The sequence below is a fragment of the Copadichromis virginalis genome, linkage group LG4 (assembly GCF_057382275.1).
Source record: "Copadichromis virginalis isolate Kocher_CV1m ecotype Utaka linkage group LG4, C_Virginalis_male_GT1.1, whole genome shotgun sequence".
NCBI lineage: Eukaryota > Metazoa > Chordata > Actinopteri > Cichliformes > Cichlidae > Copadichromis > Copadichromis virginalis.
Genome location: NC_140621.1, coordinates 30,889,103 through 30,910,852, shown reverse-complemented (window position 1 = coordinate 30,910,852; position 21,750 = coordinate 30,889,103). Strand labels below are relative to the sequence as shown.

The 21,750-nt window shown below is 40.3% G+C and overlaps 1 protein-coding gene across 2 annotated transcripts in view; it reads left to right on the top strand.

The window, feature by feature from the left end:
* spop (speckle type BTB/POZ protein) overlaps positions 1-21,467 on the top strand; it is a 97,975-nt gene extending 76,508 nt beyond the window's left edge. For both annotated transcript variants that reach the window (XM_085454860.1, XM_085454859.1), the window contains 5 exons: positions 4,508-4,685; positions 11,684-11,739; positions 14,722-14,844; positions 16,537-16,679; positions 19,313-21,467. In XM_085454860.1, coding sequence (XP_085310986.1) covers positions 4,508-4,685; positions 11,684-11,739; positions 14,722-14,844; positions 16,537-16,679; positions 19,313-19,457 — 645 coding nt within the window. In that variant the 3' untranslated portion in view covers positions 19,458-21,467. The remainder of the gene's footprint in view (positions 1-4,507; positions 4,686-11,683; positions 11,740-14,721; positions 14,845-16,536; positions 16,680-19,312) is intronic.
* Positions 21,468-21,750: the final 283 nt, after the last annotated feature.

The following is a 21,750-nucleotide window of genomic DNA, read 5'->3' as shown; positions in this document are numbered from 1 at the left end:
AAATCATCTGGGTGCTGAAACTCAATATTAACTCTGCGTTGCCTGGAGGGTTTACAATGAGATTCATCTTGATGTCTGAGGAACTAACTGGGAGGCAAGCGCTTTAGTAAGTACTTATCTCTGGAACTTAATTACCAAAACAAATGATGATTGTGGTGATATAGCTGCAATGATTCTTCATTACTGTTATTTTCTTACCTAAGGTTGTATACATAAGTGGTTTCTGTCGTCATCATCATCATGATAATCATCAGTATAACTACTGGGTAATAAATACAAATCAGTCAATCATTTAGTTGGTTGGTTGGTTAATTCAGTTCTTTCATTGCATTGAATTGCACTGCTGGCAGAGTTACTATGGAGTTTTCCTCTGAGGGATCATTCTTATTGACCTCGTTGACACCAAAACTCAAAGTTTAGAATCAAAGTCGATATTAAAATTGTGATATTGACCAACATTCAGTTAACACTCCATTACTGAGGTATCTTTAAAGAAAAAACTACATTTACCCGGGATGCCTCCACACGTCTTCCTGAACAATCTAATATTAATTAAAAACGATATGAGGATGGGAGGGTGTCATGACTGTGACTCTCTTATAATAAGTTGGACTTCATATAAAAACATATAAAACAACTAGTGTGACATCATCCAGCTGTTTTGAAGCCTGCACCTGAGCTTTTGCTTTGCTGAAGCCGGATGTGATGTGACTGAGAGCTTTCATACAGTTGGTACTTGTCAACTGCTAGGTGGGGAGCACAACTTAGACAATTAATGTGATGCTGTACTAAGAAAAAAAACTAGAAACTAACAATAAAACCCATAAATCACGCAAGCAGCACGATTGTGTCCTTAGACTTCTATAAAGGGACTCACCCCCTGCTTGGAAACGATGAGGATTTAATTCACTAATGCATTGGCTTCACAGACCTGGAGGCTACGTTCATCTTTATATACCGTCTGTTAGTGGAGTTTATAATTTCACTGAGGAAATCTCGATGCGAAAGAGTCACACAGTCTGTATATGCGTTTTTGACATTTATTAAGATGTTGAACACTAATGCCTTTTTCTTGGGAGGACTTACATTTTTGTTGTCAGGTGACAAATAACTCATCACAAAGCATTCACCCATCTCTACTAAAATAAGTGAAGACTTAAGATGACAAAGTATACTTATTGTAAGACTGAATTAAGATCAAGTGTATACATGGTTAGGAATGTTGTCTGCTCGATCACTATGAGAATTGTTTTCGAGTGGGGAAAATGCAAGCAGGAGGAAGCTGACAATGACTGAAGATGACAGCTAATGGTGTGAAGACTGTCTGGGCAGCCAGTGTATCTAAATAACCAGGTGCTGCGATTTAGTTTCTGCCTGGTTAAACAGTGAAATAATTGGTCAAGTTAGCCAGTAATTAGACCGGCTCTGCCACACTGCATCTAAAAGCCCAACGACGGCTCCACCATACTAATTGGGCTATTTATACCGAAACGCACGGACCAAGCTTCCAGGCTTCCCTTCCAATTCGCTTTTCAGCACTTGTTTATTTTATTCAGTGGGTACTCAGGACACAGCTCTGGACTCTCCCCTCTCTCCTCCTCTTCTCCTCCTAAAGCCATTTTTCATTCCAGCTTGAGCTCAGTGAACTTCTGTCCTCCGCCCTCTTTGTCTTTGCCTGTGCGTCTGTCTCTCTCTTCTGTTTTTCCTCCTGTTCCTCCCTTATACGCAGCAAATCCCTATCTACCAGGCCTTCTGTATTACTAATCAGTGTTTTATGAATGCCAAAGTCTGTGCACAGGAATGTCTCTTTCTCGTGTGAATGTGGCTTTATTTTTAGTTCCCATCTGTCAGTGTGTTGAGATGTACATATGTCAGTCAAACCTGCATCTCCTAGGAGTGTGAATAATAGGCCCAGCTGTGGAAACCAGACTGTCTCACACACAGGAATGCTTTGAATTCTCCTTCTTCAGAATAGTCACATTTTCTTCACACTGTCCCTGTCATTTCTGTACCAGGAATGAGCTGCTACTATGAGAGGTCATCTTCAACTGTAGATCCCACCAATGGCTCACTCACTCCTAGCTCTTTTGTGTGTGATGGCTTCTCTCTATTCTGTCTGTCTGTCTTTTGGTATCTCTGCATCTGTATTCTCTCCACTTTTATTATCTCCATATCTCCCCCTCCCCCCCAATCTCCTGCTTTTCTTACTCTTCTGTTTTATTATCAGTCTGTCTTTCTGTCCCCTTCAGGCTAACCCTCAAACCTCCATCAGGAGCAAACAAGGCTCCTTGACATTCAATTTCCTGCTTGCCATGTACTTCTCTATTGTATGCACTTTTCCTCCTTTTCTAGGACTCTTTTTGTGTTCTTTGAATAGGTGGATGGATGTGGCATTGGACGAATAGGTGGGCTGATGGTTGAATGGGGATGGATGAGAAGGGAACCGGGCTGTAATTTAGTTTTTTTGTTTTTTTTTTGTTTTTTTTTTATGGATTTTTGGGTGTCAGCCTCAGTTGCTGATGCTTTAACAGCAAGGTCACTTTGTGGGATGTTTTGGGATTTTTGGCCTTGTTCTTGACAATAGTTTACTGAAAGCTATTCGAAGGTGTCAGCGAGAAAAACAGGAGAACAAGCGTCCTTTGATTTATCAGGTGTCAGGTGCCCTGTAGCTCTTAATTGTGGTGTTAAATGTAACTGAAAACCAAGTCCTGCAAATTTCATTTTCCATCCACCACCAATACTGCTAGCTATGACAAAATACATTTATTTAAGTTGATAGAAAAAACATGTCAGAAGTCTTTGAATAGTGTTTTGTTGAATGCAAGAGTGCTTAGCCTGAAAATCAATAATATTCTAATGAAATCATGTTTAGAATCTATCCATCCAGAGTTTTGGCTGTGCCAGATGTCATAGGGCACCCGTCCATGGTACACCCTGGACAGGTCACCAATCTATCACAGGGCTAACACAAAGACATAGACAATCTTTTATGCTTACTTTACATCTTTAGCCAGTTCAGAATGACCAGTTAACCCAACCCCATACATTCTTTGGACTGTGGAAAGACGTCAGATTAACTGGAGAGAACCCATGCAGGCTCTGCAGAGAACGGCCTCAGGCTGGATTCAAACCCAGGATTTTCTTGCTATGAGGTGACTGTGCTAACCACTGTTCCATTGTGCCATTTTAGAAAATAATACAGTAATAGTAATAATAATACGATTCAGCTTTTCTTTAATCAAATGGTTACAAGTATAAAAAACTACGAGTGGGATCACTTCTTTTCAAAAAATCATAATATAGTGTCGTTACAGTGTCCGTAAACTTACCTGACCCTAAAAGGCCTAATTTAAAGGAAAAAGAAAGCAACCCAGTTGGGGAGTATGGCCTTAATGTCTTATAATAACAGAAAACTAGCAAAATCTTAATTTGACAATTTACTGAGCCCTCGGCTAGACAATTTAAAACACATTAATTTACAAGTTGTGAACTAAAGGAGACTTTGTTGAACACTGACAATTTATCATAATTGGTAATATGAGCCATATTCTTTATTCTTTGAAATTAATTCTTTGACACCAAAGTTGTAGCCTTGGTAACTTTGTCAATGCAGTCTTTGTCTTCTACTAAAAACTCAATCGTTACAAGATTATATTAATCCAATCAGAATAGGACATCTTCCAATAATTTCAACAAAATTAACTAGACCATTAGTTTTAGTTTATTATTGGAACTCAGTTAATAATCCTTCACCGTTTAACCCTCACTCCGCGGATGCTAGCTAGAATGACTCTGGACTTCGTCATTACTAGACTAATCTGTCATGAATCGAAAGCCAGACAACTAACTAATTAATTAACTAACTACAGAATGTTCCAAACCAGGCTATAGCTAGCTAATTTTTCTCTTTGATTAGATTGCACTCCAGGCAGGTGAAAAACTGCAAGTCAGTCAATCCAGTCTGTTGGAAATTACTTAGTAATTAGTGTGTGTGTGAATATGTGGGTGTGTTTGTGCTCATAAGCCTGCTTGTTTGTGTGTGTTTGCAGTGAGTCCTGTTGAGAGATAAATGAGTCTGGTTGACATTGTCTGGAACAGGTGGTGAAGTCAGCAGGGAAGACATACAGACAACTCTCATGCACACACACACATACTGGCACTCCCAATTTGACTTCAATGCGGGTTTTTTGGATTGTTTGGGAGTGTAGCCAGTCTGATTTGATAAAGAAGGAACAATAGGTTTTCTTCAAATTACTTCCATACTGAGTGGCTGATGTATTGATTACAGAGACAGTGAACCCACATTAAGCATTCACAGCATGTTTGATTTACCGATTTATTTTCCTTTTATGAACATTGCATGCTGTTTATTTGCCTCTGTGTGAACCAGTCAGTGTGCTAAAGGAACTATTCACTCTAAAACAAGTTATTCCGATTTACACAATAAAAAGGGCACAAAATTTACGACATGGGGGGGTAATCTGTAAACGTGTGTGTGTCTTTTCAGGTGAGCGTAGTGCAAGACTCTGTGAATATCTCAGGCCAGAACACCATGAACATGGTGAGGGTTCCTGACTGCAGGCTGGCGGAAGAACTTGGAGATCTGTGGGCAAGCTCCAGATTCACCGACTGCTCCCTGTGTGTTGCTGGCCAGAAATTCCAGGCACACAAAGCCATATTGGCAGGTGAGAATATCCTTTGTCACATGTGTAAGAGGTTATTGCTACAGCTTTATATTTAGCCTTCAGGTGCTAAAACCCAGCTGGAAACGTTGTTTAAAGCAATACACTTACTGCTTTGTGTTGTCTGTGAAGATAAAATGCTTTTAATGAAGTTTATGATTGATAAATAAATTAAGACATTTAGAATTTTTGTGGTCCAACTTTAATGTCTTCTTTGCAATAATACATACATTAGGGGAAGTAATTATTTCACGTGTATAGTTTTTATAGTAGTTTCATTTATTGGTGAGAGACAAATTATCAGTTAAGATTGTCAGACAATAATTCTGAAAAAGAGGGAGAGTGGAGCCTAAAGAAGAAGCACATTACGGTCTCCAGACCTCAGTCCTATAGAAAATTAATTGACAGAGCTGAAACTTGCTGAAACTGAGTTGCCAAGCAATGGCAAAAAACCCTGATGGAAACCCATGAAGAATGATCTTGGATCGTCTGTCAGATAATTGTATTACAAACTGTTTATTTTTGTTTTTTAAACCAGCCACAAGTGCCCCTTTAAGAAACTGCAACACGTTGGCTTCATTTGACAGCGCTGAGGTTTCCGTTAGATAAAACATGACTGATTGTTGCCTGGAGCTGCCATGTTCATTTTATGAACATTCAAGTGACTTGTTTTAATCAAACTTTGCATCAATATGACTTTGGAATCAGCGGGGGCTGAGAAAACAATCACACCATTGTCTAAAGTACACAGTGATATGCCATAGGCAAACGATGGGCAAACTTTCTTTGCAATGTTTGTTTTAATCCTAACAGCTAGTGTTGTTAGACTAGTGGCAACATTTGGTTGATTGTTCCCAGGAGTATACTTGTCTTTTCTTTTTGACAATGTGTTTTTGTGCACAGTACTTCACATTAAACACTGATGCATTAAATTCATTTTAGGATTCTCTTTTTTTTTTGTTTTGTTTGATGGTCGCACATGCAGTCCAAAAAACACATCCGATTTAAATTCATGATGCTTCCTTCAAGATTATTTACTTGGGCAGCTCTCTACCACTTTCAACGTGTCCTTTTAAATTCTTTCCTGGAAGTTCTGACCATTTATCACGTTTGTGGTGCTTGCCTTCTTTTCCTCTTTGTATGAAGATGGTCACCCCCGAGTTGAATTTAATTTTAGAGAAGAGGATGAAGTTGCATTGATATAAATGGGGGTCTAATACCCTGTTGTTGTTGTTGTTGTTGTAGCCCCCCACAAATCAGCCTTTTTGGTAAGCCTGGTGTAGGTGCGCTATGGTAAATTTTTGCCATGCCTTAGGTTATTATGGACTACAAGAACCATGTTTCAGGTCAACTTGTGACTTGAGTTCTCCCTTCAGACTTACTGCTGTTTGGTCTCTTGGTCTCAGCCACAAACCTGCCATGATCACCAGTCTGCTGCTGCTTCCGTTTCTTTAGTTTCTCCCTTTATTTGGAGCCACAGTAGCTCATCTGCCTCCATCTCACCATGGCCCTAGCATGTCATATGTGTTTTACCAACCTCGCATGTCCTACTTCATGATTCCTCTCTGTGGTCTTCCTCTTTTACTTCTGTCTGGCAGCTCCATATTTAACACTTCTACTGCACACCTCACCAGTGGCTTGCTTGACTCATACATGTCCTGCACCACCCTCACATACTTCTCTGCTGCTGTTGACTTTCCTCTCTTGGCACCCTATCATATGCTTCCTCAATGCCTACAGAGACCCCGTGGAGCTCTTTCTGACCTTCTCTATACTTCTTCATCAACACTCTCAAAGCAAACATCGCGCTTGTAGTGCTCTTTCTCGGCATGAAGCCATACTGCTGCCCCTCAATATATGCTAGGTCAGTTTGACACAGAAGTTCAGGTTTGCTGTCTAAGCAGGTTTGAATTCAGTGGTGAGATTGCAGATGCACAAGTGCAAATAGTCAGAACCAAATGTAAAGTGGTCCATTTGTACACAAAGAAGTGGCCTCGAATGGGGAAAAGGGCCTCATTTAAGTAAGGTCTGTTTTATTTTATATATACCTTGTTTCTTTTATTCTTTTATTTACTCTGATGGTAAAGAATATAACACCTTATGCCTTTGTTAAAATTGGTCTGTATTTAGATTGAATTGAAATATTAAAATTTGATGAAAAAGTAGTTCATTGACATTGCACTCTAATCCACCGTTTATATTAAAATACTTTGAATTCAAAGTTTTATGAGGGTGGTGGAGTTTGTTATTATTCATAGAGGAGTCTGTCATTATTCTAGGCTTCACTGGAGAGTTTTCGTTTCGGTGTGAATGCTGTTACAGAGGCTTTTCCACTGTGACGAGAACTAAATTCTGGGGGAAATACTTCATCAAATTTTTAATTTTGATGAATAATTTTGCTCGCCACGGGGATGATTAAATTTGAATACATTGAATATCCGTATTCGCTATTGACACCTTCAGCACCTGTGTGTCTTCATTGGCCTTCAGGAATCCATATTGATGAAAATAAAGTTTCTCACACTCTCATGCAGACAAGCATAAACTTGTTTCAGATATTGGCACTTTGATGTCAGCCAGCATCAGCTAGTGAAAAGTTTGAAGAAACTGGTGAACTGTGTGTCTCTGTGGAGACGAGGGGAGGCTGTTCATTATTGGATTTGTTGAAATGTGTGTGTGAGGAGCCATTTTAATTATGTGCTGCTGTGGTTTGGGGTCTTCCCCTTTCTCTCTTGCTACCGTGCTTTCTCTCTCCGCTCAGTCCAGATGACGTACCTCCTCCGCGTTACTCCCCCTCTAGGCTGTTCCCGTGACAACTCTGCTGTCCGTTAATCGCCGTGGAGACGGACAGAGTGGGATCAAACGGCGTAGGGAGAGTAACTCAAATTGGCTGTGCATTGGCCATGTGATCTTTGTACAACTCACTCTCTTCCCGTCGCTTACCTTAATTTTATACCCGCTTCTACATTTCTTACTTTTCTTCTTTCTCTTTCACTCAGGCTTTTTATTTTTTGCTCCTTTTTTATTCTTTATTATCTTCCTTTGACTGTATTCTTTTCTTATCTCCTTTTCCCTGTCTTTTATCTGCGCCTTTCTGATTGTTAAATGTCTTCCCAGTGGTTTTCATGCTTTTCTCTCCTCTTAAATTGTGCTCAGTTCCGCTTTCTCCCCATGTCCATCCCTCTTCTTCCTTCCTTCCTTTCTCCTCTCCATGCTTTCTTTACTGTGACCTCTTCCTTATTCTTTCTCTCTCTCACCCACCCCTTCGATTTGCTACTGCAGTATGAGCTCACCAGCTGCACCAGACAGACTTGGTGTAGATTTGTTCCCAGAGTCCTACCAGGCCATTCAGTGCAAAGCTTAGTTTCCATGCAGACATTAAGACAGAGAGAATGTCTAGGCTAGGCGGACTCCCGATCAAGTCATTGAAGCGTAACAGGACCAAACTTTCTAACTTCATCTAAGAGTACTGCAGGGAAAAGGGGTAACACCACCTGGGTCTGGGTGCAATTCCCCCCTCCAGGGGCAAGGGTACCTAGACCCGGTTTGTAGAGTACGCTTGGGGACTGTGATTGTGTGTACAGCGTCTCTTTATGTCTGTCTCCACGTTGGTTGAGTGTGGAGTGAGTGCATATGAGAGCATGAGGGTGGGAATGGATGTTTGTGTCTGTGTGTGCCTGTATGTCTGTGTCTATATGTCAGGTTGGGTATCAGACACCACCTCTCTGGGGACACCTCAGGCCCTCCAAGGTTTGGAGGCCTATCTCCACCCACCACCACTTCCCCTGCCGGTGGCGGACTCCCTCAGGTGTCGGTGTGTTGGTGGTTCTTTGTGTCTGGGGGTGGGCGTCCGGGTACACACCGGCTCACTCCTTGGCGGCCGCTTGTCGGGGCCTGGGGCCTGGGGCTCGCTCGGGCCCCTTTGGAGGTGGGGTGCCCCCGGCCTCTCGGCCTAGGGCTCGGTCACTCAGGCGCAGCTGGGGGCCGGCGGAGCTCACGGGCGCGTCACTGCAACTCCCCCTGACTTCTGCTCCGCGGCTGCTGGGCGAGCCCTCATCTGGGACTCTCCTCAGCTCTTACTGGGACAGTGGCGCGGCTGCCCCTCTGTTGGTCTTCCATGGTCTCTTGTGTTCTGGGGGCCTCTGGATGTCTGGAGTTTTGATCTCCTCCATACCCGCTTCACACCCTGGAGGACGGGGCTGTGGCCCCCCCACACTCCCTAGCAGATCATTACATGGAGAAACCTTTGGAATGCAAGCATGCTGATCCACACAGGTATGCACACATGGGTATTCACAGACGCGGACTAAAGCTTTCTTGGCTGCTGCCTCAAAGCACACTGTGCGCTGTCTATCTTGCGTGCTGCACAATATCGTTTATTACTTAGTAAATACTGATATCTATGACTAGCTAGTTTATTGTGATGGTGCTTTGTTTTCTCTATTATTATGTTGCTCTTTGTTGTTTGCTGTCTCCTCTGTTTGTTTTTGTTTGTTTGTTTTTTTTCTCCATACAGGTGACCCAGGAGTTGTTTTTTTTTTTTTTTTTTTTTTTTTGTCTCTCTTCCCCCCCCTTCTCACCGTCTCTTCTCCCCTTTGGTTTTCTTTCTTTCTCTCCCCCTCTCTCTCTCATTCATTCCCCCTGTCCTATTTATTTAAAAAAAAAAAAAAAAAAAAATGACAAAGGATGAACTGAAGCTCTGCCATCACGTAATGTCGCATACTGCTGTTTCTGATGTCATTTAGAAAGAAAAAAAAAAAAGAGTACTGATATTAGTACTACGTCTTCAGTTATGGATCCATATACATAATGGATAAAGTATGCTGAAGTCTTTAACATGGCACTTCTTAATATCCTGTGGACAGCAAGACTCTCTTAAAACTTAATTTTCTCAAAAAACATTTTGTGGCTAGCTTGTCTTACCTCATATATACACAAAAGAAGTATCCTTCCTAAGAGACGGGAAAATAGGAATATTTGAAGGTTATGTGAATTTCCATTATCAACTAAACAAGCTTGATAGTTAAGATGCTATCCATCATTTATTTAATGTTTCAACATTTTCACTGGTGTGAGAACACGAGCAATTCCTTTGATATTGAACAAACTTTTACACTGTATCAGACGAAGTTCTGGACCGCCTACTCATTCAGCCCCAGAAACACATGCCATGAAACTCCTGTTGCAGTTTTTGTGCTGATGTTAAACGAAGCTTTGAATTTGAATTTGAAAACTGACTTGCATTATTATTAAAGAATGCCCCATACGCTTACAAAATAAGTGCTTGGTGCTTGATTTTTTTTATTATTTTTTTTATAAACCTGTGGCAATGGGACTTCAAAGATTAAGATTTTGTCTGTTTCTCATCAAATTATCTTCTCTACTATAGTAAAATTACTGTTACAACTTAAGTAACTAAAATGAACACCATTTATTTCCAATGTCCCACCTTTGCTAAAACTCTAAACGTGTCGTAAGTAACATGTATGAAAATGTTAAGAGACTTAGTGTTAGCCATTTTTATTTAGTGGATTTGAGATTCTCCTGTAGCGAGTGAGTTTCTGACCTTATAGCCTCAGTGTCCATTGTTAATGCTTATTCATTATACAGTATTATAGCTATTTGTGGCTTTGGCAGTTTTAATGGATGAGACCGTGTAACCCAATGAGTAATTAAATGGTTAGATAGCTTTGCGTTAATAACTCATTATTAAGTGTCTGAATTAATTATTATATCACTGACTTTGACACATACTTAATAATGTGTTACAACATTTGTTAGATTTTAATGACTAGCTAATAAGGCATTCACTTCTGAATAATAATGTGAACTGTTACCCTTTCAGTGCATAATCAAACTAAGCGAACCATGTCAGAAAAGCGTGGCTATAGTATATATGCGACTCTGAGTAAAAGGCCAAGGTCTACCTTTGTAGGAACACATTCTTACTCTACTAGTAATAACAGTAGCTGGAAATCAAGTACAGGCTAAGCTCCATCTGTGAGGCTGTGCTTTATTCTGTGCCAAAACTAACCACTGTCACCACTGGGACGACAAGAGAGAAAATACAGTGTTGTTGCCTTAAGCAGAACTACAGGGACAAGATGCGGTGATTATTTTAAGCCTGCAGAATTATTAGACAGCAGTAATTTGAAATTTTAAAGAGCTCTGTTTGGGCCGTCATGTTCTGCCTGTACTGGAGATTAAGCATGACCTCTCCAGCTGGGGTCACGTCTGGGATAACAACAGTGAAAAACACTGTGCTTAAGCTTTCACTAAATACGCAAAACATTAAATACATTAATATGTCCATTTTATAGCCATTGGGTCATTGCTTTTGCTTCTTTTTTTCCTACTAGACTTTATCTTTGTTATTTTGGAGATTGTCAAAATGTGCAAAAATGTCTTTAGCAAAATATACAATATGAAATCTGTGTGAACTTGGATTATAAGAATACATTTTTCATTGCAAACCCTCTTTGTTTCTTGTTGTGACTTGGCAAATAACCAGCAGCTCTTTTACATTGTTTCTCTCTCACGGCTTATCACTTTCTATAAATGGAAGAATAGTCTGAACTTTCCTTGAGAGGATTTGTAGACTGTGCTGTGATGCAAAAGCCGTGTGAAAAACCATATCTAGGAAAGGAAAAAAAAAAAAGAAATAGCAGTTGAGTGGTAGCAAGTGAAAGTGCAACTAAAAGAGGAAAACAGATCTTTATTAGGGCATAATATATGAGATAAGCAACACTCAAGTCGGCCCATCAACGCTGAATACTGGCTAAACAAACGAGAAAGGCTGTCAAGAGTCTGTCAGCAGAAAGGAGCTGACTTTTTCCACATGATGCCTCTACTGCTGTCACTGCTGTCAGTCATGTCCTTGCTCTCCTCCGGCCCTGTGCCAAGCTGTTAACGGATATCAGAGACCTCACCGTGTATCAACATTACACTCAATAACAAACCCTCTTTTCTCTGTCTCGGCCTTTTGTTTCTCTCTGTCCCAGCTCGCTCGCCGGTGTTCAGTGCCATGTTTGAGCACGAGATGGAAGAGAGTAAGAAGGTGAGTTGACTCTGTCGCTCCTGCTCCCTCAGTGCATGGTGAGTCAAATGTTTAAATTTCAATCTTTCCTTCTGTTGCATCAGGAAGCACTTGCCTCTTTAAACAAGTGTGTCTGCACATGTTCCTTCATGTCTTGCTGACTGTTATATGGTGTCATCACAGCTACTATATGGAAAAAATCCTTAAGTGATTATATCATTATCACTTGTATAATCTTTGATATTTCTTTGATGGCATAAAGCGTGTTATTTGTAGACTTAACAAGACTGTATCAGACAAAATGACTGAAGTCTCTGTTGCTTTCAGTATGATCACTCTGTTCCTGGAACTCAATGTCATGAGGGAATTGGTTTTCCTTTTGATATCTCTTTTTAATCTTTTTAATATACATATCTTTTTGCCATTTTTTTGTGCTGCAGTTTGTGCCTGGTGTTGCTGCTGCTCAAAATGTTCATACCTCACATCAAAATTCATTAATTTAATGAAATGGGCACAGTAAATCTACTCAATTTGTTTTTTTTTTTTTATAAGTTCTGACTTTAGTGAACTTTAACACATGCATAGGTGCCATTGATCAGTAGCAAAATGTCTTGACAGTACTGACCTTTAAAGGAAAGTAGAGAGAGTCTAGTGGGAATATTAACTGCTCCAAAGAGGGAAGTGGTTTGCAGACAGTTATAAGGCAGGAGTCGGTGTCATAAGGGTGTATTTTAAATAACCTGTCTGACGTCGTCCTATTTACAGTGGAGATGATGGAAAGATGATGCTAGTTGTGATAACTTTCTGCCTCTCCTATAACTTCTTATTTAATTATGTAAAACTAAAGTGTAAGTACTGTGGAGGTATGAATAGTTCTGAGAGCTATTGTGACTGATTAGTGTTATTAGCAGGTTGACGGTGTGGATTCAAGCTTCCTGTTGCTACAGTTCTGCATGCGAGTAGCTTGATAATACTTTTAAGAGATGGAAAAAACGTTGAAGATTTATGTGCAAATTTATGTAAAGTTAGGTAAATGCAATCCAAGTTCCTCTTGAGGCAAGTGTCGCAACTCAACAGCCATCCTGGAATGAATCATTGCAGTTATTTCCTGTCCCAGAATAAGCTATAAAGGTTTTTGCCCCCCCCCCCCCTCAGTTTTATAACAGGGTGGTGGCACCATCAGTGTCTCTGCTTTTTTCCATTCTAATGCACATTAGGGATACAGGAGCTAAAAAGTAGCTACTCCCTCGCTACAATAATGAGCAGAAAGTTGCATCTGCCACCAGAAAACTAAAAGGGTCGTGAACCTCTCGTGTGTCAGTGTAACAGCATGATTGGCTCATTTGTTTCCTGTTTCCGTTGTTGATTTGCTCTTTGGGAGCATTTCAGAATTCTCCCATAAATCCCATAAATATAATGTCTCTGATGCCATTCCCCTTCCAGTCCTCATAATACAAATAATTAAATTAGTTCATGGTTTAGTGAGGCTTGGTCACGAAATTAGTGTAAATAGGGTTAAGTTTAGGTCTGACGTGATGGAAACAAAACAGTGTTTGTGTCTGTGTGTGCTTGTACATGTGTGATGCACTGAGTCTCTCTGCCACAGTTGGTTGTGTTGATCTGATAGGAGGTGGTGAGATTCAACTGTGGTGATTTAGCCGTCATGTCAGCGGAATATTGATGCCTGCAGAGCTCAAATGGGGAAATTATAAAGCACAGAGCCAGGAAATGCATCTTAATTGCTGTTTAAGTAGGCGTCTTCATCAGAAAGAGGGAGAGATTGTGGGCCACGTCCCCATACGACTCAGAGAAAACAGATAGGTGGGTTAACACTCCTCTGCAGCACTCTATAGAAAAGAGACAAATGAGCTCATAAAGAAGCACTCTGATAGAGGACTGCTCTGTGAATAGAGGGGAGCTTCAGACACTGTAACTACAGGAGTTGTCTATTTATGAGACCTGGTTGGGCACTGCCTTCTCATTACGCGAGAAAGTCCTGTTATGTTTTTTTTCTCATGTGATTTCCAAGGTAGTTTGGTGGTAGTATGTCTTTTTTATTTCATTAACGCTCCAACACACGTTAGAAATTAGCAGAATGAAATTGGTTAAGTGTAGAAAAAATAGAAAGGAATTAGAAATATAACGATTCTGATGAGTTTGAGGTTAATTTAGAAACAATAGGTGTGTTGTTTTTGATATTATACACATTGATGTTATTTTGCCTGTTAGAATTACTAATTTTTTCACGGCTTCATGTGTTTGTGTGATTTGTGCATTCCTGCAAAAGGCTACCATGGCAGACTGCAGGCTCAGACCAGAAGCTTTTAGACTCTGCTTCGATTATTTCTCAGTATGATTATGTTGGTGTTGAGTGGTCAGAGTTGACACAAATGCACTAAACTGTTGGTACACCCAGTCTGACCCTGCTAAAACGCCGCTGGTCACTGTGGTGACGATAAAGCACTGTTATAATTGGTTTATTGCTTTGTTCTTCTTGTCAGTGTGGAGGGGAAAGGTTCAGGTTACCGTCACTGTGCCATAGAGCGATAAAGCCTACTTTGATTGCTGCAGGCACCGTCAAGGAATGAATGCTCAGGATTAATTCTCCTGAATCTGCTGAAAAGAGTTAAATAAATTTACTAGAATGTAGTTTTGCTGAAACGTGTTTTGACTGCTCAGAAGGTTCTTCAAGGTGTTTTTTTTCTTTCTTTCTCTATTGTGATTTTGGAACATGTTTTGTTGTATCACTGCGTGTGTGTGTGTGTGTGTCTGTGTGTGTGTGTGTGTGTGTGTGCGTGTGTGTGTGTGTGTGTGTGTGTGTGTACTAAACAAGGTGAGAGAGTTTAAGTCAGGTGGGTTTTGGGAAATTTACATGAAATAAAAAAGACACTGCTGCCATATATAGTTTTGAAGGATTGTCAAAGCGTTTGTTTTTCTTCTCTTTTCTTTTATTCTGTTAAACCCTGCGTGTATTCTCCTCTCCTGTCCTCTCTACCCGTTCAGAACCGTGTGGAGATAAATGACGTGGAGCCAGATGTCTTCAAAGAGATGATGTGCTTCATCTACACAGGCAAGGCCCCCAACCTGGACAAGATGGCTGATGACCTGCTGGCTGCAGCTGACAAGGTACAAAGAGTGTGTGTGTGCATTGCACCTGCTACTATGTACATTTACACACAAGCTGGTATGCATGATAATGTTCCCAAAAATACACCTGGGAAGCACCAAATGCTCCTCAACCTCTAAACACACATACTTACACATCCAAACATACTTTTATAGCAAAGGATAAAGCCGACCCAACTGTGCAAGGTAAAGACATGCACACACTTCCAATGAATCGTTTTCCTCATTGTTTATTCTTGTACTCATGCCGGATATTCAGTGTTTCCTGTCTGTTTCTGTAAAATCACATTTTGAGTGAGTCTTCTGTACCGGAAAGATCTTGTGGTAAACTTATGATATATGAGCTTTAGCTGGCATAGTTTGCATGTGATACCATTTTTGTTTGATTCTTTTTGTATGAACTAATTTATTCACAGAGGAGTTCCAAGTAGTGTAAAGGCTTTAGTAGTGTTTACCTTTGTATGTTTTTAGTATTTATACCAAGTCATCTATATTCACCTTGGTTGAACTTGTTTTACTCGTCTTGGTTATCGCAGATCACTAATGCATTATTTTTCCGTGCTTGTTAAATAGTGGTCGGTAAATGTGTATCATTTTATCAGAGACTAATTAGATTACTAATTAGTTACTAGCTCTAATTTTTTTTTCTTTTTACGTGATTATGAAATCACGAACATTCCTAATAGTCGTAGCTTAATGTGCAAATTTGGCTCAAAGAACCATGTGACTCAGCATAGCTTCACTGCTCCCACGATCTTAGACTTTGTAGAAATTTTGCCAAAGGGTTTAAAACACTTGCAACCAAAAAACATTTAACCCCCTAAGACCTGAACTCTTCCACGGCATGCATTTTTAATTTCTCTTTGAAATTTGGGCATATTGGGACCTGATGAATGTAAAAACAAAGAATTACCAGATTTTTTTTTTTTTTACCTGATTTTTGTTTCTAAGGAAAATAAGAGCCACATATGAGGTATAATGTCCTTGTAAGTGGATATCAGGCCCCAGTAGAGCAAAATTGAGTATTTTGGTCTAAAATAACCCAAAATGTGATGTCCACATGTGTGGACGCCAGGTCCTAGGAGGTTAACTCGTCACTAGTTTCCTAACTTGTGTCTTTGGAGCAAGACGGATAATTCCTGTCTTTTTGGCATTCAACAATAAATATAAACTGGTAGTTTTGGGATTTTCATGAACCAGTAGCCCTATTTAAATCTTTCCACATGCTTACTTGTCGTTTTAAAAAAGTCTTATTTAATGACAAATCATTTAAATCGACTGCTTTATGTCACTGAATGTAGATAGACGGAATGTAACTTGTTAAATTAAAAGGAAGTACTGCGACATTAAACTGTAGTCCCCCGCTAAACCTCTACGAGTCATCTTGAAGTGTGTGTGAATATGAGAGAAGGTTATTGTAGCTGGTAATTTTGTAATCAGACTCAGTGGAAATAATTTTTCGCTTCTCGTGTAATGCTATTCCATCATCAGTTCCAACTCAGTATACATATCTGTCACTTACCCTTCTCTTTGCCATATTTTTTTCTTATTCAATTTAATGCTTGTTGCGACTGCGGTGGAGTAATTCTGTGTTACCGTATCATTACACACCGCTGCTACAGTTGTTGGTGGCAGCGCTGTTTAAGTAATTTAGTTTACCTGCTGTTTATCCTCCCTCTCTGTCATTTGTAGTATGCTCTGGAGAGGTTGAAGGTGATGTGTGAGGACGCTCTTTGCACGAATCTGTCTGTGGAGAATGCCGCAGAGATCCTTATCCTGGCCGACCTGCACAGTGCAGATCAGCTCAAGACGCAGGCTGTGGACTTCATCAACTAGTGAGTTACACGCTCACGCTGAGATCATCCATCTTGAGAACTACCTCCACACTAATGCAAATATTTTTTTCACCGACACACGCACGCTTCTGCGTTCGGCTTTTTGTCAGGGGATGTCATTAATTTTCAGTGGGAGCAATTTTTGTCTCCCGAGGAAATTTAATTTAATCTCCAGATCAGATGATTTTGCTGCTGTATCATATTGGTCCATTTAGCAATAAACCTCAGCTGCTGGTGTTAATCGTGTTGCGTGCAGCCTGTTTAGGTACGATGTGGCCTATTAGCATCAATGACTACTATTTATGTCCACCGACAGGTGATTGATCCAGTGTTTCAATGCCCACTTGAAACAAAAGGCTTTCTCTCAGTCGCTACCTGAATTGCCTATCACCTTACCCGTGTTTGTTCAAACTGTGTGCCTTAGAGCCAGACACATTTTCCATCCCTTTGTTCATTCCTCTGTCCTCTCTTTACAGCTTCATGTCCTTTCCTTGTTCCTGCCTGGGCTTCGTCTCCCTGCCTTTTCCATTCACTCCCATTATCCTTTCCTTTCCCCCCTTTTCTCCCCGTCTCCCACCTCTGTTTTGTGCTTAAGAGCTCATGTGTGCCTAAAGGTGTTCAGTAATGCAGATTTCTCCCCCTAATCCCAGTCATTAATTGTGGTTATGGGCGTTATGACAGTTTAATTTGCGACAGCGTTGTTGTGGTGGTGGGAAAATTGGCCACAGGGGACTCCTGGCCAGCAAAGCGTTATCAACTCAGCTCCTGCAGACACAATCGACAGCAACAAGAGCAGCAAAACAAAAATCAATTTAGAGGACAAATATCGAAAACGGACGACACAGAGAAACCAATAATCCTACCCCCAGAAGCACCTTAACCTCTTTCCACACCAGTCCTTACAAGCAGTTTACAGTCATGTAGTTGAGACAATAAGAGTCCTCTTTATCCTTCCTCTGTCTCATTTATTCGTCTTCACCAGGGATGCAGCAGAGAGGAAAGGCACCTAAACTCTCCTAATCCACTTTGTTTACAGAAAAGCTTACAGAGTTTTTTTTTTTAGACCAGCATGTAAACACAACACGAGTAATGTGAAGCACAGACAAAATGCCTTTTTAGTAGATTTTTTTGGTAACTTATAATTACCACTGACTGGAGACTATAGTTTGACTTACCTTCACATCACTGCTCTACTCCCAGTCACTCTCCCTATCTCCCTCCCTCCGTGACGTTTGATTACTCTTTGTCACCTCCCTTTTTCTTTATTTGTCACTGCTGCCGTCTTATTCTCCCCTCCATCGGTCCATCCCTTCCCCTCCTTCTCCTGCTGTGGTTGCTCTCCTTGTGCCCTTTCACTGCCCTCAGCTTGAGCGTACTGGCCATTACTGTGAGCAGGGCTTCACTTCCTCCACAGAGAATAGGGTCAGAGGTTGGCTGGAGGTCTGGAGCTGCTGTGTGGAAACCATAGGACCACACATTCACGCAGACACACACACAAACAGCCAGGAGCAGACGCGCCAAAACATAAACACACGTGTACACGCACACGCATGCGGTTGTTTATTTACACACAATAAAACATGAAAAATGTCATTAAAGGCCACACAGCAGTGTGCGTGATAGTGCATCCCAGCACCCTGAGGGTGTCAGGAGGTTGAAGACTGCCACAGGGTCTGCTGGTGTAAGCTCAACCACAAGTAAACTGATCAGCACTTAATTAGAAAACCTTCCCAACTTTTTCCTCCCTTTTCCCAACTAAGGAAAAACAATTTAGTTTAAATGTCTGAGGATCTTTCAAGAGCAAACAAATGAACAGTTAATGGAATTAATTCAGCTGAAATAGGCACATGCTAGCCATCTTTATTTCTCCTCATTACAATACCAGGTGTGAATAATGAAACCTAAACGTGGAATGCTTTGAAAATGGGGAACTAGTCATCATTTGTGTGCCTTTTTTTGCTTTTCACAGTGAGATTTTCATGTGGTCTCTAAAATGAACCATCTATCTGTTAATATTGTGTTCTGCTTACTATATATACTATAATATATGAATTATAGTACATGTTAAGAGTACTGTGTAATAGTATTGTATAAAAGAGTCCAAAAAACCAAAAGATTTAGTTCATTAGACCCAGAAAAGCAGCAAATCCTCACAATTAAAACTTAACAAAAGGTAATGTTTAACATTTTTGTTTAAAAATCGACTCTCATAAATAAACAAATGATCATAATCTTTCCTGAATAATTTCCTGTTCATTAGCTGATTAATCAAGTAATTATTTCATGATATGATATAAAAAACATTATGACTTAACCTTTTTATCGCATGCCTGTATATTTGTGCAACTTTAATGATGCCTTTTTATTTGTGTGATGTTATTTATCACAAAGATGACCTCAAAGGTTAAATATTTAAAAATATAAAATAAATAACAGCCTCACCAGCTGGTATGACAAATCTGTAATGTCTCAAAGCTGCTCTCCACACAGATGGAGTTTTATAATCCCAAACTCTTTCTCTCTGAAAAAAGATTAATTTGTGTACTTTGTTTGGATATCTGTTTAGTTTCTTAATTTAACATCTTTTCCTGCTTTCCGTTTCCTTTGTATTTCATTTCCCTTTTTTCTCTCAGTCACGCTGCTGATGTGATGGAGACATCAGGATGGAAATCCATGGTGATCTCTCACCCACACCTGGTTGCGGAGGCCTATCATTCTCTGGCCTCGGCCCAGTGTCCCTTCCTGGGTCCCCCAAGAAAACGGCTGAAACAGTCCTAGTGGTCGGGAGCGATTCTCCCGACCTAACCCTGCTGCTTCCTCCCGTACCAGCAGCCTCACTGCTCCTCTCTCCCAATCCTACTTTTGTACCTATAGCATCCCAAGATGCCCACAACTGACGCCTAGGGCTTGGGTACATATATAGCTAGGGCAGCTATACAGCTGGGCAGCACAGAGAATTATTGGACTAATGCTATAGAGGAGGTACTACACATCACTGTAAGATGAACTGAGTGAATACCATAAGACCTGGACCTGGATATTTAAGGATTGCAAGCCCAAAGCCTTGCTTATTCCATATCCATCATCAATGATATTGGAAGGCTACAACTCTATTCTGCCTGTCAGGCACGTAAAGAACTGATCTCCTGTCTGAAAGTGAAAAGTCAATGTTGAGTCCCTGAAAATATTTGTCTGTGACGTCTTGACCTCTACAGTGTTGTGACCCAAACTGTGCTTGTGAAGAGACAAGTGAAGAGGATCAACCAACAGGAAAGTGAAGGACTGTTGTTCCCATTATTGGAGACCTTAATGGTGTTCAGGTTATTGTTCTTCTAAGGCTTGAACAATTGTCTTTATATTTTTTTTCCATGAAAGAATACAAATGTAAACTGTTTAACTATTAAAATCAGGCAGGCACATCGAGATGTTTAGCTCAGATTTTGACTATTTTCCGAATAGTGACAGACTTCTGCCAGATTGTTGTCATTTAGCAAGTAGCGCGAGGCGCAGTCGCTCTGTTTGAATAATAACATCGATAACAGTACGGCTCTTGGGTGACTGAGGACATGACAGTAATTTTACAAGAGTCCGATCAAAGTATTCACTGTAATCTATAGTGGGCATGTTTTAGTGGGCAATATTTTAATATCTAGTGGGCAGTGTTTTAATATAATTGGCATAGTATTTGTTGTCTTGTGACATTAACTGTGCTTCAAAGCTGACAGACCATACAGCCACAGAGTATTTGCTCTTTTTATGTTGTCTTCTTATTTTTCATTCATTGTAGAATTGCACAAAATAAGGCTTTTATGTCATTTTTTTTTAAACACAGTTTTGCAGTCCTATTATTTCGTTTTTTTATTTTTTTTATTCGTTTCGACTGTATTGGAAGTGTCACTTGAGAAAATTGGCTGCTTATTGTTACACTCCTGCTGTTGGTCAGTTGAGCCATACGATACATAAGCATAAATGAAATGTAGGAAAGGCCAATAAAAGAGAGCGCTGCCAGCTAACACAACAGAGAAGGTATCTGCCAGTTTCAAAACATGACATGTTTTACATTAACCTGTTGACCTCAGGCAAGAGATACTTGCTTTTTAACCATGCAGTAACGTAAACATCCGCTTGCAGTGATGATATAACATTTTATGTGCTTGACTCCCTACTACACGTGTTAGTGGAGGATTCCACCAGAGGGCTTCCATATTTGCATGACCTAAAACAGTAAATATCAGGGCAGCCCATTTCTTTTAAGAAATTTATTCTCAGTGGGACTTCAATTGATAAAGCTCAACGTCTTCATTTTGTTTTACCCCTGCTCCCTTGTCACAGGGGTCGCCACAGCGGGTGGCTTTGATGGTTTGATCGTGCTTGATGTTTTTCGTCATGCACAATGGGAATTTGTCTCTCTGGCTAGAATTGAACCAGCGAGCTTTTGCTTGGCAAGCAAACCACTAAACGATCAGAGTTGTTTGTTCCTATGTCTAATTTACATATACCTAAGATGACACTGATAATGAAGTGTAGTTGTCTCTGTGCAGAGGCAACAGCACATCATAGAGATGCCAGCATGCCTATACAGACTCTGGTACTTACCGTTGGAGTGCTTCTTGAATCTTCTTGAAACACATATTTTTATTTTTTGATGACATTCACAACTGAAGCTCCAAACACTCACCATCATGTGTATAATTAAAATCAAGTATATCTCATGCCTTAATGTGTTCCCTTGACTTGTTCACCGTCTTGCCCTTTAAAACTGTAAAATACATATATTTTTGAATTTTTTCCCAGCATGTTGGTGTCTTTTTTTCTAATACTTCATATTTTCTTTCTTTCTAATTATGCAGTTTGACCACATATACAGGTTACTGGCTAATTAATGCACAGCTTCTTTCAGCTTGGTGCTAGGTCACTGTGTTTCAGTGTCACATTTTAGTTTCAAGTGTAATCCTGCTGTGATCAGTGTTCAATCTCCTGTGCAGATGTTGTCGACCTTAGCAGATCACATGGGTCTCATACCAAGTTGTGTAGCATGCAGACTTACCTCTCAGGCTTCTTTGACTGGGTC